General features: G+C 42.9%; 2 protein-coding genes and 1 long non-coding RNA gene across 4 annotated transcripts in view; 2 read left to right on the top strand and 1 right to left on the bottom strand.

Annotated features, from left to right (window-relative positions):
• On the top strand, positions 1 to 18,948 carry SLC31A2 (solute carrier family 31 member 2). 2 transcript variants are annotated; one of them, XM_060757335.2, is made up of 4 exons: positions 1 to 132; positions 11,258 to 11,324; positions 16,129 to 16,318; positions 18,146 to 18,948. In XM_060757335.2, exons 1-4 carry the CDS (start codon positions 124 to 126, stop codon positions 18,312 to 18,314), a joined length of 435 nt encoding a protein of 144 aa, XP_060613318.2. In that variant the 5' UTR covers positions 1 to 123; the 3' UTR covers positions 18,315 to 18,948. The 2 variants fall into 2 exon arrangements, with proteins under 2 accessions (XP_060613318.2, XP_067327980.1); XM_067471879.1 differs by lacking the exons at positions 1 to 132; positions 11,258 to 11,324 and adding an exon at positions 12,632 to 12,699.
• Positions 16,745 to 17,693, top strand: LOC137097663 (uncharacterized). Its single transcript, XR_010910335.1, has 2 exons — positions 16,745 to 17,362; positions 17,473 to 17,693. It is a non-coding gene; the product is annotated as an uncharacterized lncRNA (long non-coding RNA).
• Positions 18,949 to 21,054: 2,106 nt separating the features above from the next.
• The window catches only part of NIBAN2 (niban apoptosis regulator 2), a 125,741-nt gene continuing 120,835 nt past the window's right edge, over positions 21,055 to 25,960 (bottom strand). The window contains exon 14 of the mRNA XM_060757337.2: positions 21,055 to 24,901. Coding sequence (XP_060613320.2) covers positions 24,204 to 24,901 — 698 coding nt within the window. The 3' untranslated portion in view covers positions 21,055 to 24,203. The remainder of the gene's footprint in view (positions 24,902 to 25,960) is intronic.

Genomic DNA, 25,960 nt, shown 5'->3' with positions numbered 1-25,960 from the left:
ACCACTGGGGAGCTTCTTAAGCAAAGGCAGGTGAGAGGCGTTTCCTGCTGATTGGAGAGAGAAGGCGGCTTTGCAACAGAGCTCAAGTTTGCTTTTGGGATCAGGAGGAGGAAAAAAGTCAAGATGATGCCTGTAAGTCATTAGATTCATATTTTACTATATTGTTGAGATCAACATTGGAGTTCACACTGGGAAGCCCTAATGGCAACAGCTAAGGGTGCATCTACACTGTGGACTTAACCCAGTTTGATCCCCACTTCCCTTTCCACTTTAACTGCTTTGGGAGTTGTGTTTTGGGGAGGCCCCTTGGGCAGAGGAGGCTTTGCAAAACTGCAACTCCCAGCACCCCAAAAGATTGAGCCCAGGGAAGTTCAATGCGGTGCTAAACCGCATTTATTTTACAGTGTAGATGCCTAGGCTGGGAACGACTCCAAAGCAACTGCTTTGGGATGTGTTTTGAACCATATAACAGAATAATAGCTGTGAAGAAAAATCAGACAACCATATACATTTATTATTTTACATTTATTATTATAATATTATTATTTATTCCATTTATTATTTTTCTCTTATTGCTATTATTGCATTTTATTATTTTACTCCTTTATTATTATTGCATTTATTGTTTTTCTTTATCCCACTTATTATTATTACATTTTATTATTTTTCCCTATTTATTGTTATTACTACATTTATTATTTTACTCTATTATTATTATTATTATTATTACATTTTATTATTTTTCCCTATTTATTGTTATTACTACATTTATTATTTTACTCTATTATTATTATTATTATTACATTTTATTATTTTTCCCTATTTATTATTGTTATTACATTTTTTGTTTTTCTCTATTTATTATTCTTATTACATTTATTTCACTCTATTTATTATTATTACATTTATTATTTTATTCTATTTATTATTCTATTTCTTTTATTTTTCTATTATTTTTCGCTATTATTACTACATTTATTATTTTGCTCTATTTATTATCATAATTACATTATTATTTTACTCGGTTATTATTCCATTTATTATTTTACTCTATTATTATTACATTTATTATTTCACTCTGATATTGTTATTACATTTATTATTTTATTGTGTTTCTATTGTTATTACATTTATTAGTTTTCTCTATCGTTATTACTACATTTATCGCTTTATTATTATTCCATGTATTATTTCACTCTATTTGTTATTTTTACATATATTTTTTACTCTATTATTATTATTATTATTATTATTACACTTACCATTTCACTCTTTTATTATTATTACATTTATTATTTTACTCTGCTTAGTATTATTACATTATTATTTTATTCTGTTATTATTATTCCATTTATTATTTTACTCTATTATTATTACATTTATTATTTCACTCTGATATTGTTATTACATTTATTATTTTGCTCTGTTATTATTGTCATTATTACATTTATTATTTCACTATGATACTATTATTATTCCATTCATTATTTTACTCTATTTAGTATTGTTGTTATTACATTTATTAGTTGTCTCTATTGTTATTATTACATTTATTATTATACTCTATTATTATTATTACTATTACATTTATTATTTTAGTTTATTATTATTATTATAATTACATTTACCATTTCACTCTATTATTATTGTTATTACATTAATTATTTTACTCTGTTTATTATTATTACATTTATTGTTTTATTCAACCTTCATTCTTATTATTACATTTATTATTTTACTCTATCATTATTATTATTACTATTACATTTATTATTTTAGTTTATTATTATTATTATTACATTTACCATTTCACTCTATTATTATTGTTATTACATTTATTATTTTTCTCTATTATTATTATTATTATTATTGCATTGTTTTATTCAACCTTCATTATTACTATTACATTTATTATTTTACTCTATTTGTGACAATTGGAAGGATGCATAAGCACATTTACATTGAAGAAGGTTAGAATAATGATTTAATTGGCGTTAGACAGTGTTACCTTAAATTACACGGAGCCTACGGTGGCGCAATGGGTTAAACCCTTGTGCTGGCAGGAATGAAGATCGACAGGTCGGAGGTATGACTCCTGGGAGAGCGCAGATGAGCTCCTTATGTCAGCTCCACCTCCCCATAGAATCATAGAGTTGGAAGAGACCTCATGGGCCATCCAGTCCAACCCCCTGCCAAGAAGCAGGAATATTGCATTCAAATCACCCCTGACAGATGGCCATCCAGCCTCCAAAGAAGGAGCCTCCACCACACTCCGGGGCAGAGAGTTCCACTGCTGAACGGCTCTCACAGTCAGGAAGTTCTTCCTCATGTTCAGATGGAATCTCCTCTCTTGTAGTTTGAAGCCATTGTTTCGTGTCCTAATCTCCAAGGAAGCAGAAAACAAGCTTGCTCCCTCCTCTCTGTAACTTACTCTCACATATTTATACATGGCTATCATATCTCCTCTCAGCCTTCTCTTCTTCAGGCTAAACATGCCCAGCTCCTTAAGCCGCTCCTCATAGGGCTTGTTCTCCAGACCCTTGATCATTTTAGTCGCCCTCCTCTGGACACACTCCACCTTGTCAATATCTCTCTCGAATTGTGGTGCCCAGAATTAGACACAATATTCCAGGTGTGGTCTAGGGTAGCATGACTTCCCTAGATCTACACCATGCGGGGACATGAGAGAAGCCTCCCACAAGGATGGTAAAACAGGATAGAAATAAGAAAATAAATAAATGAAAGTTTATTAGAGTACGAAAACTTCGGCTTTGCAGGAGGGACATCCTGCCATGGCACATTTTGCTCTAGTTTTTCAGTGACTCTCTCATTGTTGAGCCTCAACCGATTCAACCTAGTTTGCGGCAGCCACAAAAATGAAGTTTCTGGTCCTTTCACAGTAAAGACCATGCAGTGAAACAGGAAATAACACTTTCAAATCAGGAACAGAAAAAAAAAACCATGGTTACATAGTGGAGCTCTTGCTGGCGCACTTGGTTAAACTGCTGAACTTGTTGCAGTTTCGAATCTGGGGAGTGGGGTGAGCTCCCGCTGTTAGTCCCAGCTTCTGCCAACCTAGCAGTGTGAAAACATGCAAATGTGAGTCGATCAATAGGTACTGCTCTGGCAGGAATGTAAGGGCGCTCCATGCAGTCACCTCCATGACCACATGATCTTGGAGGTGTCTACGGACAACGCCAGCTCTTTGGCTTAGAAATGGAGATGGCCACTAACCCTCAGAGTTGGACATGACTGGACTTAACGTCAGGGGAAAACCTTTACCTTTGAATGAGAAGGTAAGGGCGCTCCATGCAGTCATGCTGGCCACATGACTTTGGAGGTGTCTATGGACAACGCCGGCTCTTTTGCTTAGAGATAGAGATGGCCACTAAACCCCAGAGTTGGACACGACTGGAGTTAATGTCAGAGGAAAACCTTTACCTTAGAATGAGAAGATAAGGGCACTCCATGCAGTCGTGCTGGCCACATGACCTTGGAGGTGTCTATGGACAACACCGCCTCTTTGGCTTAGAGATAGAGATGAGCACTAATCCCCAGAGTCAGACTTAACGTCAGGGGAAAACCTAGTGAGATAAAGGCACGTATTGGGTTTTCAGCCAGGCTTGAGCATCACGTGGTCCTCCGAATGCAATTGGACTATAACTCCCATCAGCCCCCAACCCAGCAAGGCCGGTGGTGAGGGACTCTGGGAGCTGCAGGAGAGCTGCGGGATTCCCATCCTGTCAGATACAAAGTGGTATCACACTAGGCATGGTGTAGATGCCTTTACGTGGGAGTGAGTTCTGCAAAAACTCAAAAACAGGTCTCGCTTCCCTTTAGGAAACCGCTGCCATTGGTTTGGCTGGAAAGGAAAGCCCCGTGTCGGGCGTGAGTCAGTGGAACTTGACACAGACAGTCAGCAGATAGACATATGCCATTGCATTCGGCACAGCCTAGTTGGGAAATGGCAATGTTTAGTGGCAACAGCTCAGACCCACAACCCAGTTCTACAGGGTTTTATTTATTTGTCGTGTCAGAGCAACCAGTCCATTATATTACATTTCTAACAGAACAAAGCAAACAAACAGACAAGTACAAAACTTGTGAGTTTGGTAGTTGGTTAAATGTCCTTTGACCAGTATCTGGCCACTTGGAGTGCCTCTGGTGTTGCTGCAAGAATGTCCTTCATTGTGCATGTGGCAGGGCTCAGGTTGCATTGCAGCAGGTGGTCAGTGGTTTGCTCCTCTCAACATTCGCATGTCGTGGATTTCACTTTGTGGCCCCATTTCTGAAGGTTGGCTCTGCATCTCGTGGTGCCAGAGCGCAGTCTGTTCAGCGCCTTCCAAGTCGCCCAGTCTTCTGTGTGCCCAGGGGGGAGTCTCTCATTTGGTATCAGCCATTGGTTGAGGTTTTGGGTTTGAGCCTGCCACTTTTGGACTCTCGCTTGCTGAGGTGTTCCAGAGAGTGTCTCTGTAGATCTTAGAAAACTATGTCTTGATTTAAGTCGTTGATGTGCTGCCCGATAGCCAAACAGGGGATGAGCAGGAGATGCCTTGGTCCTTTCACTATTGGCTGCTACTTCCCAGCGGATGTCAGGTGGTGCAATACCGGCTAAGCAGTGTAATTTCTCCAGTGATGTAGGGCGCAGACACCCCGTGATAATGCGGCATGTCTCATTCAGAGCCACATCCACTGTTTTAGTGTGGTGAGATGTATTCCACACTGGGCATGCGTACTCAGCAGCAGAGTAGCACAGCGCAAGGGCAGATGTCTTCACTGTGTCTGGTTGTGATCCCCAGGTTGTGCCAGTCAGCTTTCGTATGATATTGTTTCTGGCACCCACTTTTTGCTTAATGTTCAGGCAGTAGGTAAGAGCACGGTCCAGAGTGACTCCCAGGTATTTGGGTGCCCTGCAATGCTCCAATGGGATTCCTTCCCAGGTGATCCTCAGTGCTCGGGATGCTTCTCTGTTCTTGAGATGAAAGGCACATGTCTGTGTTTTAGATGGGTTGGGGATCAGCGGTAATAGGCAGTAAGAGCACCTAGAGCTTCGGAGAGCTTCTGTTCTACCGTCTCAAAGCTCCCTGCTTGAGCAGTAATGGCACAATCATCAGCATAGATGAAGCTCTCTGTCCCTTCTGGCAGTGGCTGGTCATTTGTGTCGATGTTGAACATGGATGGAGCAAGCACGCTCTCCTGAGGCAGGCCGTTCTTCTGTTTCCGCCATCTTCTTCTCTGGCCCTGGAACTCAACAAAAAAGCTCCTGTTTTGTAGCAGGTTTCCTATGAGGCGGGTGAGGTGGTCGTCCTTTGTGATATTATACATTTTTCTCAGGAGGAGGCGGTGGTTTACGGTATCATAGGCTGCTGACAGGTCTATTAAGACAGCTCCTGTTTTTGTACTGTTTGCAATTTAATTCCTCAACCAATCAAACCTCAGTGTGTTTCCATCTTGGAACTTTTGCAAACCAGGAGCCTCCTATTGTTTTCCCATTCCCGGCCCATCACTCATTGGGAACCACACCTTAGCAAGCCTAGTCTTGCATTAGGTACACCTGCAACTCCTTCTCCTGGTAGTGGCTGCCACAAACTAGGTTGAATTGGTTGAGACTGTAATACAGTGTTTCTCAACTTTCCAAATGCCGCGACCCCTTAATACAGTTCCTCATGTTGTGGTGACCCCCAACCATAACATTATTTTCATTACTACTGTAATTTTGCAACTGTTACGAATTGTAATGTAAATATCTGATATGCTGGATGTATTTCCCATGACCAACAGAAAATACTGGAAGGGTTTGGTGGGCATTGATCTTGAGTTTGGGAGTTGTAGTTCACCTATCTCCAGAGAGCACTGTGGACTCAATCAATGATGGATCTGGACCAAACTTGGCATGAATACTCAATATGCCCAAATGTGAACACTGGTAGAGTTTGGGGGAAATAGACCTTGACATTTGGGAGTTCTAGTTGCTGGGATTTATAGTTCACCTACAATCAAAGAACAGTCTCTGTCCCACCAATGATAGAATTGGGCCAAACTTCACACACATGATCCCCAATACCAACAGACAATACGGTGGGTTGTTGTAGGTTTTTTCGGGCTACATGGCCATGGTGTAGAGGCATCCTCTCCTGACATTTCGCCTGCATCTATGGCAAGCAGCAGAATATGGTGTTTTCTGATGATCTTTGGCGACCCCCTCACGACCCCCCAGGGGTCCCGACCCCCAGGTTGAGAAACACTGACCTAGAGTTTTGGAGTTGTAGTTCACCTACGTCCCGAGAGGATTGTAGACTCAAAACAATGATGGATCTGGACCAAACTTGGCATGAAAATCAGTATGTCCAAATGTGGACTCTGGTGGAGTTTAGGGAAAATAGACTTGATATTTGGGAGTTGTAGTTGATGGGATTTATAGTTCACCTACAATCAAAGAGCATTCTGAACTCCACCACGGTTCGAATTGGGCCAAGCTTCCCACACAGAACCCCCATGACCAACAGAAAATGCTGTGTTTTCTGGTGGTCTTTGGCGACCCCTCTGACACCCCCTCATGACCCCTCCAGGGGTCCCGACCCCCAGGTTGAGAAACACTGCTGTAATAAGACATTCATTGAAAAACTAGAGCAAAATGTGCTGCAGGGTGTCCCTCCCGGCAAAGCATCTTTGTATGATGGAACCAAGTAGGAGCCATTAGAGTTCAAGCGGTGCCAAATGACATGCATTCTACAGTGTAGATGGGCCCTTAATGGACTGTAGATCTGTAACTCTTGAGTCTCCTTTGTTGGAGCATGTAAGAAATCAATTAGTGTGTGTGTCAATTGTAAAATAAGATGCATGAAGCTGATTGGTTGAGCTATGCCCGGGAGCTAGCTGAGCCTGGGACTTTTGGGTACTGTTACATTTAAGCCTGATAAATGTAACAGTACCCAAAAGTCCCAGGCTCAGCCAGCTCCCGGGCATAGCTCAACCAATGCAGATGCTTGCAGAGTAGCAGACAAAGAGACAGTTTGGAGTTTGGAGTATGCTCTTGCTTCATGAGCTGCTGAAGGAGATTATCCACATGGACAAGGAAAGACATATAAATCTATATGAATAAAAATGTAATACTCGTTTGTGGGATTAACATAACTCAAAAACCACTGGGCAAATTGACACCAAATTTGGACACAAGACACCTAACAACCCAATGTATGTCCTTCACTCAAAAAAATTGATTTTGTCATTTCGGAGTTGTAGTTGCTGGGATTTATAGTTCACCTAAAATTAAAGAACACTCTGAACTCCTCCAACGACTGAATAGAACCAAACTTGGCACATACAACAGAAAATACTGGAAGGGTTTGGTGGGCTTGACCTTGAGTTTTGGAGTTGTAGTTCACCTACATCCAGAGAGCACTGTGGACTCAAACAATGATGGATCTGTATCAAACTTGGCATGAATACTCAAGTGTAAACATTGGTGGAGTTTGAGGAAAATAGACCTTGACATTTGAGAGTTGTATTTGCTGGGATTTATAGTTCACCTACAATCAAAGAGCATTCTGAACACCACCAACGAGAGAATTGGGCCAAACTTTCCATACAGAACCCCCATGACCAACAGAAAATATTGTGATTTCTGGTGGTCTTCTGAGACACTTCTGACACCCCTTCACAACCCTCCCCCAGGGGTCCTGACCCCCAGGTTGAGAAATGCTGCCTAAAGGCCATCCAGTCCAACTACCTTCACTAGGGCAAGAAAACATAATCAAAACCCTCCTGAGAAAGAGCCATCCAGCCTAGATATAAATAACTAGATATTATGCTCTCTCTCACACACACGGATATGCCAGATATAGTCTCCTAGATTTCAAAGGGACCCCTAAAGAAGGACAATGATATGTTGCATGTTCCAGAGTAAGCAAACCAGACAATCTCTATATCAACAGTGACAAGAAACACTGTTTACCCACAGGCCAACACTATTTTCCAGGTCACCAGACTGGGCCACAGCAACGCGTGGCAGGGGGCATCTAGTCTATATAAATAAAAATGTAATATTCGTTTGTGGGACTAACATAACTCAAAAACGACTGGACAAATTGACACCAAATTTGGACACAATATACTTATCAGGCCAACGAGTGACCATCACTCATAAAACACCGAAAAACATAGCAAAAGAGATTTCAAAAGCCAAAAAAACCCACATTACAATGCATGTGCAAAACCACATATATACACACACAAAACACATATACACAGACTCGGCCACAGCAATGTCTGGCAGGGGACGGCTAGTCACTCATAAAAACACTGAAAAACACAGAAGAGACTTAAGCCAAAAAACAACGACATTATATTACAACGCATGCGCAAAACCACATATACACACAAACACACATATACACAAATATATACACACACAAAACACATATACACAGACTGGGCCACAGCAACGCGTGGCAGGTGACGACTAGTCTCTCATAAAAGGACATTATGTGAGTTAATGCGACTTACCACATGATTATAAATATGTTGTTCAGAATTAAGAAGAGTAAACTACTTGTTCTTTACTATTCATCTGGGTAGCATTTTTTTTCCTCTGGCAAGGCAGTGTGTACACTGGGCAAACATGATCTACGCATGATTTTATGGAAAAACTAAGAGAATAAACCCTATGAGGAGCGGCTTAAAGAGGTGGGCATGTTTAGCCTGCAGAAGAGAAGGTTGAGAGGAGACATGTATAAATACATGACAGGAAGTCATAGGGAGGAGGGAGCAAACTTGTTTTCTGCTGCTCTGGAGACTAGGACACAGAACAATGGCTTCAAACTACAAGCCGTTCAGCAGTGGAACTCTCTGCCCCGGGGTGTGGTGGAGGCTCCTTCTTTGGAGGCTTTTAAGCAGAGGCTGGATGGCCATCTGTCAGGGGTGATTTGAATACAATATTCCTGCTTCTTGGCAGAATGGGGTTGGACTGGATGGCCCATGAGGTCTCTTCCAACTCTTTGATTCTATGATTCTATTAAAGGAGATTCCGTCTGAACATTAGGAAGAACTTCCTGACTGTGAGAGCTGTTCATCAGGGGAACTCACTGCCTTGAAGTCTGGTGGAGAGGAAAAGCAGGGTGTAAACAATCCTAACAACAACAGCAGCAACTCTGTGGTTGAATTTTCAAATAGCATAAGTCAGATTTAACCCCACATTCAAATACAGTGGTTGAGCATTTGTTTGGGGTTTCCACTTTAGTTTTCAAATGAGTTTCCGCTTGGAGAGGCAACCCTTCCAAACCCACAAACAAGTGCGATTGTGTCTTGACCCCCACGAACCAGGGATTCGGAAGATGCCAATCTTGTTTACAACCTTGTTTTGAAGCTCCAGCGTTAAGCCGAACAGAAGGCATCAGTTAGAAGGATTAAGGCGGGGAATAATTAATTATAGGCTTTGGTGGGAAGAAAACAGCACGTGATGACGTCCTTCTTCGTGCCGGATCAGCCCCATGTTGTGCAAGGGATATCCTGCCAAGAATAGGGAGAGGCTACGGAACATTTTGGGACAGGTATCATTCCCAGAAGTGCCTGCAATCTCTACCTTCCCCAGCCAACAGTTTTGATTGGAATTCATGCTTTAGAAGAGCTGTCCAAGGTGCTGGAGCGATAGTGAAGTGGTCGTTCAGCACCTTGGACAGCTCCTTGCAAGGTCTCCAAAATCCAGAATGGATTCACCAAGCCACTATCTTGGGTACACAAACATGCGGCCCACAAGGATCATGAATTAACCCGTCCCTTGACCTTTATTACACTACTACCTCTGGGAAGCTGAACCAGGAAATCCCAAATGGATGCTCTCCATGAGGGTCTTCCTCCAGGGCAATCCAAGAATGGGCCACTTGGAAGTCCCTAAACAGACTCAGAAGTAGAGTTGGCAGATCAAAAGACAACCTGGCAAAATGGCACAACCTAGAAGAACCCTTCGTCTTGTGCAACTGTGGAGCAGAACAAACAACTCTGCATCTGTATTCTTGTCCACAATTCCCTGCCTCATGCACAGAGGAAGAATTGTTTAGGGAAGTGGTTCTCAACCTTACTAATGCCACGACCCCTTAATACACTTCCTCATGTTGTGGTGACTCCCAAACGTAACATTATTTTCATTGCTACTTCATAACTCTAATTTTGCTACTGTTATGCATCGTTGTGTAAATATCTGATATGCAGGATGCATTATCATTCACTGGACCAAATTTGGCACTAACACCCATTACACCCAAATTTGGATACTGGTAGGGTTGGAGGGGGGATTGATTTTGTCCTTTGGGAGTTGCAGTTGCTGGGATTTATTGTTCACCTACAATCAAAGAGCATTCTGAACTCCACCAATGATGGAATTGAACCATACTTGACACAGAGAACCCTCAAGACCAACAGAAAATACTGGAACGGTTTGGTGAGCATTGACCTTGAGTTTTGGAGATGTAGTTCACCTACATTCAGAGAGCACTCTGGACTCAAACAATGATGGATGTGGACCAAATTTGGCACAAATACTTAATATGCCCAAATTTGAAAGTGGTAGAGTTTGGGGAAAATTGACCTTCACATTTGGGAGTTGTAGTTTCTGGGATTTATAGTTCACCTTCAATCAAAGAGCATTCTGAACTCCACCAACGATAGAATTGGGCCAAACTTCCCACACAGAACCCTCATGACCGACAGAAAATACTGGAAGGGTTTGGTAGGCATTGACCTTGAGTTTTGTAGTTCACCTACATCCAGAGAGCAGGAGGAAGGCTTTTGGTGGGAGGATTCGCCATCTGTTTCCAAAAAGGGAGAGAGTTAAGGTGGAGAGATCTTCAGCTTTCTCTGCCAAAGGGGTTTCTAAGATGGTCTTTGGCAACCCCTATGAAACCCCCTTGCGACCCCCACAGGTTGAGAAACACTGTTTTGAAGGTTGTATATCATTTGTCATGGCCTATGGCTCGTACAATAAACCATTCATTCATTGACAAAGTAGAGCAAAATCTTCTACAGGATGTCCTTCCCACAAAAACCAAAGTTTTTTGCAATTTCATCAACGTTTTGTGTGTTTTTATAAGAGATCCAAATAGGAAATGAAGTTTATGACCCAGGAACAAAGACCATGTTACATAGTGTTATCCCACATAGTACGGGGGTGATGTGAGGAGAGAATATATTGTTATAGCCATGGATTCCTGTACCTAAAATTGTTTTTCTCTCTCTCTCTCAATCCTTTGACCATCTGCTGCAGATGCATTTTTATTTCTCGGACAAAGTCGTCCTTCTGTTTGACTTCTGGAACGTCCACACCCCAGCAGGTACGAGAACAAAAAAATACTCTTATCTTAAGTCGAAATATGGGTTGGTGAGCCAAGCAGGAGGGAAGCTAGAGGACTAAGGAGACTAAAGGAAACCGGAGCTGCAGAGAAGACAGAAGGTGGTTATGAAAGATGACTCTGCTTAGCTCTTTTTCAGATAACAGCCTTCCTTAGACTGCTTTGCTTCATAATCTTGTCTGGGGCCAAAATGGGAAGGTTGGGTACACAGGTTGCTTAAAGGAACAAGGCCCTCCTAAGCCCATTTGCACATAGTTTTTGACTATTTCAGCATTTAAACAGAGAGGTTGGGTGTTGGTTAGTTATGAAAGCACTCATTTCATTTCTTTAAAATGATAGAAGTTCCTTGTTCCCATAATAGTAAAGATAATAATAAAGATAATAATAATAATAAAGATAATAATAATAAAGATAATAAGAAAAATTGCAAAGACCCTGGCACAAGCCAGTAAAGGTGGTCCCAGTGGTGATCGGCACACTGGGTGCAGTGCCTAAAGACCTTGGCCTGCACTTAAGCACAATTGGCGCTGAAAAATTATCATCTGTCTGCTGGAAAAGACCATCCTACTGGGATCTGTACGCATTATTCGCCAATACATCACACAGCCCTAGACACTTGGGAAGTGTCCGATGTGTGATCCAATACAACAACCAGCATCGTGATCTTGTTTGCTGTGTACTCATCTTGTTGTGTTTCAAATCGTAATAATAATAATAATAATAATAATAGCGCCAACAATAACTCCAGTAGGTTAATCTAGGCATTGAGGTTCTGTGTGCCAAGTTTGGTCCAGGTCCATCATCGGTGGAGGTCACAGTTTCTCTGGTTGTGGGTGAACTATAACTCCCAGAAAAATGTCACACACACCCCTCCCAAACTCCTCCAGTTATCAATTATATGTGCCAAGTTTGGTCCAGATCCATCTGTGTTTGGGTTCACAGTGCTCTCTGGATGTATTTGAACTACAACTCCCCCAAATTAAGGTGAATTTTCCCCCAAAGACCTCCAGTATTTTTTGATGGCCATGGGGTCTCTGTGTGCCAAATTTGGTTCATCTTTGGTGGAATTCAGAGTGCTCATTGACTGCAGGTGAACTATGCATCCCTACAACTCCAAAATGTCCAGGCCAATTCCCCTCAAAACTCCCCAGTATTCAAAGTTGGGCATATCAGGTATGTGTGCCAAGTTTGGTCCAGATCCATCATTGTTTGGGTTCATAGTGCGCTTTGGATGTAGGTGAACTACAACTCCTTTGAATCCCTCCAAAGACCTATTGTGGTTTATAGGGGTTCTGTGTGCCAAGTTAGTTCCAGGTCCATCGTTGGTGGAGTTCAGAGTGCAGTTCTTAGATTTCAGGTGAGCTATACATCCCAGGACTTACAATTCCTATAAATCATGGTGAATTCTTCCCAAATCTGTCTAGTATTTTCAGTTGCTGATCAATTCCTTTGTTTGCTGCGTTCCATAGAAAAGAATAGGAAAGGGTAAAGGGAGAGGCAGTGGGCGGAGTTATGCAAATTCCACATCAATGGGGAAACACTGGGATGTCTGGTGGAGGAAAAACATAAAATCTAGGATGAAATTGTCCCCCTATGAAAGCCTTCACTTGGGTGGTGGGTAGTATGGTGTTGGTGGAGGACATTGGCAGGGCTCTTGGGCGTCTCCATAGCACTCACTATAACCTGTAATGTCATTGGAGGGAGGGCCTTTGGTGTATTTATTTATTTACAGTATTTTACAGTATTTATATTCCGTCCTTCTCACCCCGCAGGGGACTCAGGGCAGATTACAATGTACATATACATGGAAAACAGTCAGTGCCATAGAAACACAACATATATAGACAGACACAGAGGCTATTTAACATTCCAGCTTTTTCATGAGGGTATTCTGGCCACCAGGGGAGCTGTCGCTTCACCGTCCATTTGTGACACTGATGAAGTACTTCCTCATTCTTTGTATGCTTGCTGTAGATTTTTATGGCCTCGTAAATTAGTTAAATTAGCCTCCCCACATACTGTATATGCTCGAGTATAAGCCTAGTTTTTCAACCCTTATTTTAGACTGAAAATGTCCCCCTTGGCTTATATTTAAGTCAAGGTTATTTATTATTTTACTCTGTCATCATGATTATTACATTTATTATTTTACTCTATTTATTATTATTGATATTATAATATTTATCATTTTACTTACTATTATCATTACATTTATTTTTTATTTTATAATTATAATTGTTATCATTACATTTATTATTTTACCCTATTTATTGTTATTATTATATTTAATATTTCACTATTATTACATTTTTTTATTTTATAATTGTTATCATTCCATTTATTTTGCCCTATTTATTGTTGTTATTATTATATTTATTATTTTACCCTATTTATTGTTATTATTATATTTTTAATTTCACTCTATTATTATTACATTTATTATTTTACTCTATTTATTATTATTGATATTATAATATTTATCATTTTACTTTACTATTATCATTACATTTATTTTTTATTTTATAATTGTTATCATTACATTATTATTTTACCCTATTTATTGTTATTATTATATTTATTATTTCATTCTATTATTACATTTTTATTTTATTTTATAATTGTTATAATTCCATTTATTTTGCCCTATTTATTGTTGTTATTATTATATTTATCATTTCACTATTATTATTACATTTATTATTTTACTCTATTATTATTGATATAATATTTATCATTTTACTTTATTAGTTTCATTACATTTATTATTTTATTTTGTAATTGTTATCATTACATTTATTATTTTACCCTATTTATTGTTGCTATTATTATATTTATTATTTCACTCTATTATTATTACATTTATTATTTTATTTTATAATTATTACATTTATTTTACCCTATTTATTGTTGATATTATATTTATTATTTCACTCTATTATTGTTACATTTATTATTTTACTGTCTTTATTATTATTAGAAGGATACATAAGCACATTTACACTGAAGAAGGTTAGAATAATGGTTTAATCAGAACTGGACAGTCTTATCTTAAATTCCAGAAGGGACAGAGAGCTTCATCTATGCTGATGATCGTGCCATTACAGCTCAAGCAGGGAGCTTTGAGATGGTTGAACAGAAGCTCTCCAAAGCTCCAGGTGCCCTTACTGCCTATTACAGGGAAACCAGCTGATCCCCAACCCATCTAAAACACAGACATGTGCCTTTTACCTTAAGAACAGACAAGCATCCCGAGCTCTGAGGATGACCTGGGAAGGAATCCCACTGGAGCATTGCAGCGCACCCAAATACCTGGGAGTCACTTTGGACCGTGCTCTGACCTACAAGAAGCACTGCCTGAACATCAAACAAAAAGTGGGCGCTAGAAACAATATACAAAAACTGACTGGCACAACCTGGAGATCACAACCAGACACAGTGAAGACATCTGCCCTTGCGCTATGCTACTCTGCTGCTGAGTATGCATGCCCAGTGTGGAACACATCTCATCACACTAAAACAGTGAATGTGGCTCTTAATGAGACATGCCGCATTATTACGGGATGTCTGTGCCATACATCATTGGAGAAATTACACTGCTTAGCCAGTAACGCACCACCTGACATCCGCCGGGAAGTAGCAACCAATAGTGAAAGGACCAAGGCAGAGACATCGCCAGCTCATCCCCTGTTTGGGTATCAGCCAGCACGTCAACGACTTCAATCAAGAAATAGTTTTCTAAGCTCTACAGAGACACTTGCTGGAACACCCCAGCAAGCGAGAGTCCAAAAGTGGCAGGCTCAAACCCAGAACCTCAACCAATGGCAGATACCGAATAAGAGACTCCCCGCTGGGCACACAGAGGACTGGGCGACTTGGAAGACGCTCTGGCACCATGAGATGCAGAGCCAACCTTCAGAAATGGGGCCACAAAGTGGAATCCACGACATGCGAGTGTGGAAAAGAGCAAACGACAGACCACCTGCTGCAATGCAACCTGAGCCATGCCACATACACAATGGAGGACCTTCTTGCGGCAACACCAGAGGCACTCCAAGGGGCCAGATACTGGTCAAAGGACATTTAAAAGAATACCAAGCTTGCAAACTTTGTGTTTTGTCTGTTTGTTAAAAATGCAATACAAATGTCTGGTTGCTGATGACACGATAAATAAAAAAATCTTAAATTATGTAAATATTCAAAAACATTTAACCTACTGATGCCTCAATTAATATAATTTTATTGGTAAATATTTTCATTTTGAAATGTACCCATAGCGGCTGCATTTCTCACCCTCGGCGCATACTCGAGTCAATCCGTTTTCCCAGTGTTTTGTGATAAAATTAAGTGGCTCGGCTGATATTCGGGTCGGCTTATACTCGAGTATATACGGTACGTGGTACCTAAATTTCCTACTTGACAGATGCAACTGTCTTTCGGGCTGAGTCGTGGGAGCTATATCTGTTTGTGGATGCAGGAGCCCGTCTGTGTAAGTGGACACCCCAGCCACATATACATATTTTCCCTTTTATTATGTGCATAGATAACATCCATGCTGCCACCCTTTCATTACACTATGTGACAACTGGCTGTCTTTCAGGCTTTTTGGGTGCAACTTCTGGTTAGGCTGGGAATTCCAGTCTTAGATTTGGAGAAGGGACTTTCAAATCACAGCAATTCCAATCTCCTGCCATACTACCCTGACCATATTTACACAGAGGTGTGAGATGATGGCCCGACTCTGTCCCAACTGCAACTCTTCTTGTTGTTGTCGTTCTTCTATTGACAGGGATGGTGCTCACGGTGGTGATCATCCTGCTGCTGGCGGTGCTCTACGAAGCCATCAAAGTGGGCAAGTTGAAGCTGATTCAGATTGCCATGACGGTGGTGCCCCCCAGCATCAGCCAGGAGGCCTTAGGAGAACCAGAGATCACGTCTATTAACGCGGGAACAGCCCAGCTAACGAGCACCTCAAAATTGTAAGTAAATGGGGGAGGTAGGGAATAAGACGGAATAAGCTTGGGCATCCCCTAGATATGGCCGCACTATTTACAAGAACAAGGTTTCCATAACACAAAGTTCTTGCAGTTTCTCAAGTCGCCCCTAACACGACAGAAAAACAAACAAACACTGAGAGCTCTCTCACACTGAGGCCTTTCTCCCACTGTGGTGAACTAACACTGAGGCCTACTCATACTGAGGCCTACTAACACACTGAGGTCGTTCTCCCACTGTGGTGAACTAACACTGAGGCCTACTCATACTGAGGCCTACTAACACACTGAGGTCGTTCTCCCACTGTGGTGAACTAACACTGAGGCCTACTTATACTGAGGCCTACTAACACACTGAGGTCGTTCTCCCACTGTGGTGAACTAACACTGAGGTCTACTTATACTGAGGCCTACTAATACACTGAGGTCGTTCCCCCACTGTGGTGAACTAAAACTGAGGCCTACTCATACTGAGGCCTACTAACACACTGAGGTCGTTCTCCCACTGTGGTGAACTAACACTGAGGCCTACTCATACTGAGGCCTACTAACACACTGAGGTCGTTCTCCCACTGTGGTGAACTAACACTGAGGCCTGCTCATACTGAGGCCTACTAACACACTGAGGTTGTTCTCCCACTGTGGTGAACTAACACTGAGGCCTGCTCATACTGAGGCCTACTAACACACTGAGGTTGTTCTCCCACTGTGGTGAACTAACACTGAGGCCTACTCATACTGAGGCCTACTAACACACTGAGGTCGTCCTCCCACTGTGGTGAACTAACACTGAGGTCTACTCATACTGAGGCCTACTAACACACTGAGGTCGTCCTCCCACTGTGGTGAACTAACACTGAGGCCTACTCATACTGAGGCCTACTAACACACTGAGGTCGTTCTCCCACTGTGGTGAACTAACACTGAGGCCTACTCATACTGAGGCCTACTAACACACTGAGGTCGTCCTCCCACTGTGGTGAACTAACACTGAGGCCTACTCATACTGAGGCCTACTAACACACTGAGGTCGTTCTCACACTGAGGCCTACTCATACTGAGGCCTACTAACACACTGAGGTCGTTCTCCCACTGTGATGAACTCACACTGGCACCATGAGGCCTACTAAGACACTGAGGTCGTTCTCCCACTGTGGTGAACTAACACTGAGGCCTACTAACACACTGAGGTCGTTCTCCCACTGTGGTGAACTAACACTGAGGCCTACTAAGACACTGAGGTCGTTCTCCCACTGTGGTAACTAACACTGAGGCCTACTAACACACTGAGGTCGTTCTCCCACTGTGGTGAACTAACACTGAGGCCTACTAAGACACTGAGGTCGTTCTCCCACTGTGGTAACTAACACTGAGGCCTACTCATACTGAGGCCTACTAACACACTGAGGTCGTTCTCCCACTGAGACCACTCACAGACTGGGGGCTACTAAGCTACAGGCACACCTGCTTATATTGAATTGCAGCTTTTTCTGAGTCATTGCATCCATTTAATCCTTTCAGTGCTTGACTCACATTGTTGTCATTAAAAGTATCTAGTTAATATTGAATATTTCCGACAACCATAACAGTATGTAACAGGTTTGTTTATTGTCTTCTGTCAGGAGTGTTTTGAGTGTTGTGTTCCTGCCAGGCATATTGGGGGTGGATTGGATGGCCTTTGCGGATCCCTTGCAATACTCTGATTCTATGAGTTACATATTCCAGGATTGGAGTCGGAAACTGTAAACCCGCAAATGCTAAACTGCCGATCTGACTCACTCTTTGGTCTGCTTTCTTTGTCTTTGGCCAAAGCCCTTTCCCTTGGCACGTGGCCCAAACCTTGATCCATGTGGTCCAGGTCGTCCTTGGATACATGGTGATGCTGGCTGTGATGTCGTACAACTCGTGGGTCTTCATCGGCGTCATTGTGGGCTCCGCTATTGGCTACTACGTGACATATCCTTTGATCAGCATCCGATAGCAGTGACGTGGTCAACTTTGAGAATCAGACGGACCCATAAGGACGTGTCAATTGTTGGTCGATGGAGGCCAACTCAACGGCAATTCCAAGACTAATTTTATCTCTGCATCAAGACTGATGACTTCTGATTGCTTCTTCTCTGGGAATATTTTTGTTTCTAGTGTTTGTGATCCTTAAGTGCCTTTGAACATAGAACCGAAGACCGTCGATTGCATCGTTGCCATTGCCAGGAAAGCTGGCATTCACACCGAACCTCCAACGTCTCACACAATGTTTATGTCTCTGTGAAGCTACTGTTGTGTGTTTGCAACCATAGCTTGACCTGCTATAGTAGAGATGGGATGGCCATCTGTCAGGAGGGCTTTGACGGTGTGTTCCTGCAAGGCACAGAATTGGCCCTTGTGGTCTCTTCCAACTCTAGGACTCTATGGCTTTCTACACTGCCATATAATCCAGATTATCCACATTTGAACTGGATTATATGAGGTCTACACTGCCAGATCAAAGCAGATAATCTGGATTTTAAATAGCAGTGTAAAAGGGACCTATGCTATGGATTTCCGTGCCTTAAACAGCAATGTATTGGAAAACGCTTGATTGCTTTGTAAATTATTAAAATAATTCGATTTTAAAAGTGTGGTTTCTGCTGATGAGAAGAACGAAAAAAGAAAAAGGCAGAGAGGGAAGAAGAAGAGGAAGGAAAATGTGGTGGAGGCTTCTCCTTTGGAGGCTTGTAAACAGAGGCTGGGTGGCTATCTGTCGGGGGTGCTTTGAATGTGATTTTCCTGCTTCTTGGCAGAATGGGGTTGGACTGGGTAACCCTCGAGGTCTCTTCCAATTCTAGGTTTCCATGTTGGATTCACCCCAGAGGAAATTACACAAGTGTGAATGCATTTTCCCTTGCTCATGACATCTCCTTTCCTCTTTTCTTCCTTCTTTCCTCTCTTTTTCCCACCTTTCTGTCTTCCTCTTTTTCCTCCTTCCTTCTTTCCCTCCCTTTCCATCCTTCATCCCCCCTTTTCTACTTTTTTATGTTCTTCCTTCCACCCCCTTCTCCATCCTTCCTCCCTCCCTCTGCCTTCTTTCTTTTTTCTCCTTTCCTTTACCTCCTTTCTTTCCCATCCTTCCTTCCCCCTTTCTTTTCTACCTTTCTTACATTCTTCCTCCCACCCTTTCTTCCTATCTTCCTCGCTTCCTCTTCCGTACTTCCCCCTTTTCTACTTTTTCTTACATTCTTCCTCCCAGTACGTCTTCCTTCTTTCTTGTCTCTTTCTTTCCCTGCCCTCCACCCTTTTCTCCCTCCCTTCATTCTTTTCTACCTTCTTTCTCTCACTCTCCCTTCCTTCCTTCTTTCCTTCCATCTCTCCCCTCTTTAATCCATCTTCCTTCTTCCCTTCCATTTCGCTCTTTTCCCTCTCTTCCTTCCTTCTTTACTTCTCCCTCCCTCTTTTCCTCTCCCTTCTTTCCTTCCTTCCATTTCGCTCTTTTCCTCCCTCTTCCTTCTTTCTTTCCATCTCCATCCCTTCTTTCCTCCCCTCTTCCTTCCTTCCCTTCATTTTGCTCTTTTCCTCCCTCTTTGTTCATTCTTTACTTCCCTCTCCCTCTTTTCCTCTCCCTTCCTTCCTTCTTTCCTTGCATCTCCCCCCTCTTTTCCTCTCCCTTCCTTATTTCCTTCCATCTCCATCTTTTCCTTCCATCTTCCTTCCTTCCTTTCATTTCCCTCCTCTTTTCCTGTCGCTTCCTTCCATCTCCCTCCGTCTTCCTTCCATTTCCCTCTTTCTTCTTCTCTCCCTTCTTTCCATCTCCATCTTTTCCTTCCATCTTCCTTCCTCTTACTTCTTTCTTACCATCTCCCTCCCTTTTTCCCTCCCCTCTTCCTTTCCTTGCATCTCCCTCCCTCTTTTCCTCTCCTTCCCTCTTTTCCTCTCCCTTCCTTATTTGCTTCCATCTACCTTCCTTTCTTCCATTTCCCTCCTCTTTTCCTGTCGCTTCCTTCCATCTCCCTCCTTCTTCCTTCCACCCATTTTCCCTCTTTCTTTTTCTCTCCCTTCTTTCCATCTCCATCTTTTCCTTCCATCTTCCTTCCTCTTACTTCTTTCTTTCGATCTCCCTCCCTTTTCCCTCCCCTCTTCCTTCCTTTCCTTCCATCCCCACCCTCTTTTCTCCCTCTTCCTTCTTTCCTTCATTTCACTCTTTTCCTACCTCTGTTCCTTCTTTATTTTCCTCTCCCCTTTTCCTCTCCCTTCCTTTCTTCCATCTCCCTCCCTCTTCCTTTCCTCTCCCTTTCTTTCATTTCCCTCTTCTTTTCCTACCCCTTCCTTCCCTCTTTCCTTCCATCTCCCTCCCTCTTCCTTTTTCTCTCCCTTCTTTCCGTCTCCCTCTTTTCCTCTCCCCAGAAACCAGGGTAAACAAAGGCAAGAGAGGCCTGGTAGCCTCCTCTCCAGTTGGCACCATCATCTCACCAGCTTCTGGTGTTATTTCAAGGCTTTTCATCCCCCCCCCCCCCCCAAATAAAGAGCATCAGGTGCTATGGCCAGTATAAGTGCGTCTTCATCATCGGGGCTGCTGCTGCCCGCCTTTTCCCTTTGAACTTTTCCTGGTGTAGACCAACTCTTGGAGACACCCAACCACAACCCAATGTGACTTTTCACCCACCTTCTCTGGTGGAGAGATGTCAACTCATCTTTGTGTTAAGCGACAGCCCACCTTATGGCAAAGAACAAGACCGGTCGTGCGGACCTTAAATAAAGCAGGATTTTTATTATTAATATATATTTATATAAGCACATTTTCCTTAAACATTTGGTATAAGATTTGCAATAAACTATCTCGAGGGAGACAGGAAAGACAGGCTTTGGTTCCCATAGATTAAGGCACTTTAGAAACAAAACAGCAGAACCCAACAGGGCAAATTCTCCCCACCCATCACATAACAGGAATTATCATAAAAATATTTAAGAGGCACATGGAAAAACTGGAATGTTATTGCTGCAGCTAAGAAGGACGTTTGGAGTTCAGGTCAGGGCTCTTTCCCTCTTGGATGTCCTTCAACCCACCTGTTCAACAGGACCAATCTGAAGGTACACAACACTCTTCTATAGGATTTTTCTATCCTATCCCTGACTCAAAGATGCCTCCATCATGAAAGACATTCCACTTCCACCCACACCAAATCTATTTAGCTAACCATACATACGCTCACGTACACACATACATTGCATTTATGTCTTCTATCCATATAAACAGCCATGAACCTGGAGAAAGTAACACTACGCCTAGATGATGGATCATGAAGACTTCCTAGATGTTGCTAGACTCCAATTCTTACGGTTTTCCACCTAATGAGGAATTATGAAGGCCCTCTAGAGAGACTCCAACTCTTATGGTTCTCCACCTAATGAGAAATCATGAAGGCCCTCTAGATGTTGCTAGACTCCAACTCTTATGGTTCTCCACATAATGAAGAATCACAAAGGCCCTCTAGATGTTGCTAGACTCCAACTCTTATAGTTCTCCACCTAATGAGGAATCACAAAGGCCCTCTAGATGTTGCTAGAGTCCAACTCTTACAGTTCACCACCTAATGAGGAATCACAAAGGCCCTCTAGATGTTGCTAGACTCCAACTCTTTATGATTCTTCATGTAATGAAGAAATCGCGAAGGCCCTCTAGATGTTGCTAGACTCCAACTCTTATGGTTCTTCAGCTAATGAGGAATCACAAAGGCCCTCTAGATGTTGCTAGACTCCCAACTCCCATCATCCCTCAACATGTTGTGTTTCTTCATTCAACTTCAGAGCTGACTTCCTGTAAGACCCACTTCAAGAAGTGATGAACCCCAATAAGGCACATGCTGGCTTCCCAAACCATGTTGCTGTCACAGGGAAAGTCAACCTTGGTTACTGTTCAAAGACAAACCCAAGAGGGCAATCCAAGTGGATTTGCAGAACCAGGATCCTGAGTGACTGGATTCCTCTGGAATCACAGAGACTTCCTAGATCAGCAGTTCCCAACCTTTGGGCCTCCAGGTGTTTAGTACTTCAACTTCCAGAAATCCCAGGCAGCTTACCAGCTAGGACCTGAAGTCCAGAACATCTGGAGGTCCAAAGGTCAGGAACTACTGTCCTAGATGTTGCTAGACTACAACTCCTATTCCTCCCACATAATGAGGAATCACAAAGGCCCTCTAGATCAGTGGTTCTCAATCTGGGGTCCCCAGATGTTTATGGACTTCAACTCCCCGAATTCCTAACAGCTGGTAAGCTGGCTGAAATTTCTGGGAGTTGTAGTCCAAAAATATCTGGGGACCTCAGGTTGAGAACCACTGCTCTAGATGTTGCTAGACTCCCAACTCCTATCATTCCTCAACATGTTGTGTTTCTCCATTTAACTTCACTCTACAGCTGACTTCCTGTAAGACTAAATTGACAAACCCCAATAAGACACATGCCGACTTCCTAAACCATGTTGCTGTCACAGGAAAAGGCAACCTTGGCCACTGGTCAAACAAAGACTGAAGAGGGCAACCCAAGTGGATTTGCAGAACCAGGATTCTGAGTGACTGGATTCCTTTGGAATAGACAATATCCAATGAGTACTATCCCACATCCAATGTATGACAAAATGAAACTGAACATACCTGACGTTATTCTCTAAGACAGTGGTTCTCAACCTGTGAGTCCCCAGATGTTTTGGCCTTCCACTCCCAGAAATCCTAACAGCGGATAAACTGGCTGGGATTTCTGGGAGTTGTAGTCCAAAACACCTGGGGACCCACAAGTTGAGAACCACTGGCCTAAAATATTTAATTCTGAATGCCGACAACCCTTCTTCCATGCCTTTCTGTTATCTGGATGGCCAAAGGAGATTTGCTCCCACCCTCTATTCTCCATTTCATAGGTTTAACGGTCTCTCCAGTATAGGATCTTCTCTGGTCTATGTGGACATCTCCATTCTCAACCCAAGACTCATAGCCACTCTTCACCTACAACAGTGATTCTCAACCTGTGGGTCCCCAAGTGTTTTGGCCTACAACTCCCAGAAATCCGAGCCAGTTTACCAGCTGTTAGGATTTCTGGGAGTTGAAGGCCAGAACATCTGGGGACCCACGGGTTGAGAACCACTGACCTACAAGGATCCTGCAACTGAAACTCACTTCAGAATTGTAGGATATAGGGAAAGAAGGAATCCAGGATATAGGGAAAGAAGGAATCCTTTCTTTGCCACCTAAACGTTAGGATATGGTGGAGATTTGAGATGGGGACACATCTCACCATCTGCCCAAATAACGGTAGACGAGGATGACATCAGCCAACCTGTAATAGTTAAACCGAGATGGAAAAGAATCAAATTCTCACATCTACTGGAGGAACGAAGTTGGGTGAAGGCACCTAGAGAGCTTCAACAAAAAAACAAACTGGAGGACCAGAAGTTAGCTCAGAACAGATGTGAGGAAAGAATTCCAGCTGACATCCTTTGTTCCGGTGCTCCATTTCTTAGCATCCCAGATAAAGTGTCTCTCCAGTAAAAACAAAACAAAACAGGGGAGAACCAACACCCAAACCCACCACCCTCCCATTGTGAAAGACAGACTGAGAAAAGGTGCAAAGGACAAGGGCTGGGGGAGCGACTCAAGTCGTGGCTCCAAAGGCCTAGAAAGTTCAACCCTGCTTCCAAGAGGCAGATGCTTCACTCCGTCCTTTCTCCAATCCAACAAGGAGGCAATGTCCTCCGAAGGGACCCAGTGCATACAAAGGAAGGGTGTTATGGGACCAATCTACGGGCACTTACCTCCCTCACCTCCCCGCCCCCTATTTTGCAGTGTCAGCCTCTTGATGTTTAGGTAGTCAAGAGAAAACCTCTCTCGTGAGCAAGCGAGGGTCATTATTCCTAGAATTGAGTCTGTACCCCCTCGCTGTTGTCTGTGACCCCAGGGCTGTTCTCCGAGGACGGCTCTGCTTTGACCTCCTGGACCAAAGCAGCCACTTCTCCTGTTTCCTTGTCGCCCGATTCAGGGTGCTCTCCTCGGGAAGGTGGTTCAGCTTCAGATGTGTCTGTGGCTTCTGGTTTATTTCCTTGACGTTCAGAAGAACCTTCTGGGAGATGGTCACCGGTCACTTGCTCAGCTTCACCTGCTTTCTCCTCCTCCTTTTCCCTCGGCTCTGCAACAACCTTGCTCTCTTGGACAACGGTGCCATTGCTTAGCTGTTCCTCAGCTTTCCCAGCAACAGCGACGGGAGACTCCACTTGGAACTCCTTCACCAACATCGTACGCAGCTCCTTCAGGCTGTTGGGGGAGCCTGGGGTCGGGCTGCTTTCCAATTCCTCCGGCTCTGGTGCATCCGGTGACCTCTCCAAGGAGGTGACATCATAAGGCGGGCTCCCTTCATCCGTGTGGATGACGGACACCACTTGCTTGGCCCGGCGTTGCTTCTCGTCCGACGGGTCCGAGTCAGCCTCACCGAATTCTTCCCCCCAATTGATGGGCGCATCCTCCCCTAGCAAATGCAGGTTGGGGTCGCTGTTGTGCATCACAATGCTGTCACGATACAGGTTGTGCTTCCGCTGCACGGCTGCCTCCTTCACAGCTGAAATGAATGAAATAAAGAGTGTTCCCTCAATTAATAATAATAATAATAATAATAATAATAATAATAATCTATATAAATAAAAATGTAATGTTCGTTTGTGGGATTAACATAACTCAAAAACCACTGGACCAATTGACACTAAATTTGGACACAAGGCACCTCTCAGGCCAACGAGTGACCATCACTCACAAAAACACTGAAAAACACAGCAGAAGGGACACAAATAACACAAAACAATACATTACAACGCACGTGCACATATATGCACAAAACACATACACAGAAAGGAGGAAGGAAAGGAGGAGGGAGAGAAGAAGGGAAGGAGAGAAGGTAAGAAAGAAAAGGGGAGGGAAGGAGGGAGAGAAGAAGGGAAAGAAGGAGGGAAGAAGAGAAAGAAGGAAAAAAGGTAGAGAAGGAAGGAAGGAAAGAAGGAGGGAGAGAAAGAGGGAAGGAGAGAAGGAAGGAAAGAAAGAAGGGTAGAGAAAGAAGGAAGGGAGAAGAAGGGAAAGAAGGAGGAAAGGAGATAAAGAAGGAAAGAAAGAAGGGTAGAGAAGGAAGGAGGGAAAGTGAGAAGGAAAGAAAGAAAGGTAGAGAAGGAAGTAAGGAAAGAAGGAGGGAGAGAAAGGGAAAGAAGGAGGGAAAGAAGGAAAGAAAGAAGGGTAGAGGAGGAAGGAAGGAAAGAAGGAGGAAGAGAATGAAATAAAAAAGTGAAAGAGGGAAGGAAGGAGAGGAGGAACGAAAGAGAGAAAGAGGGAGGGAAGGAAAGAAAGAGACAAGGAATGATGGAACCAAAGAGCAAAGGAAGCGAGAAAAGAAACAGGTAGAGAAGGAAGAAAGAAGAAGGGAAAGAAAAAGAGGGAAGGAAGGAAAGAGGGAGAGAAGGAAGGGGAGAAAGAAAGAAGGAAAGAAAGAGGGAGGCAAGGTTGGCCACAGCAACTCGTGGCGGGTACAGCCAGTCTATATAAATAAAAATGTAATGTTCGTTTGTGGGATTAACAGAACTCAAAAACCACTGGACGAATTGACACCAAATTTGGACACAAGACTCCTAACAAT

Source organism: Anolis sagrei, chromosome 11 (genome assembly GCF_037176765.1).
Source record: "Anolis sagrei isolate rAnoSag1 chromosome 11, rAnoSag1.mat, whole genome shotgun sequence".
In the NCBI taxonomy this organism is placed as follows: Eukaryota; Metazoa; Chordata; class Lepidosauria; order Squamata; family Dactyloidae; genus Anolis; species Anolis sagrei.
The sequence above is the reverse complement of the archived record's forward strand: the minus strand, read 5'-3'. Positions and strand labels throughout refer to the sequence as shown.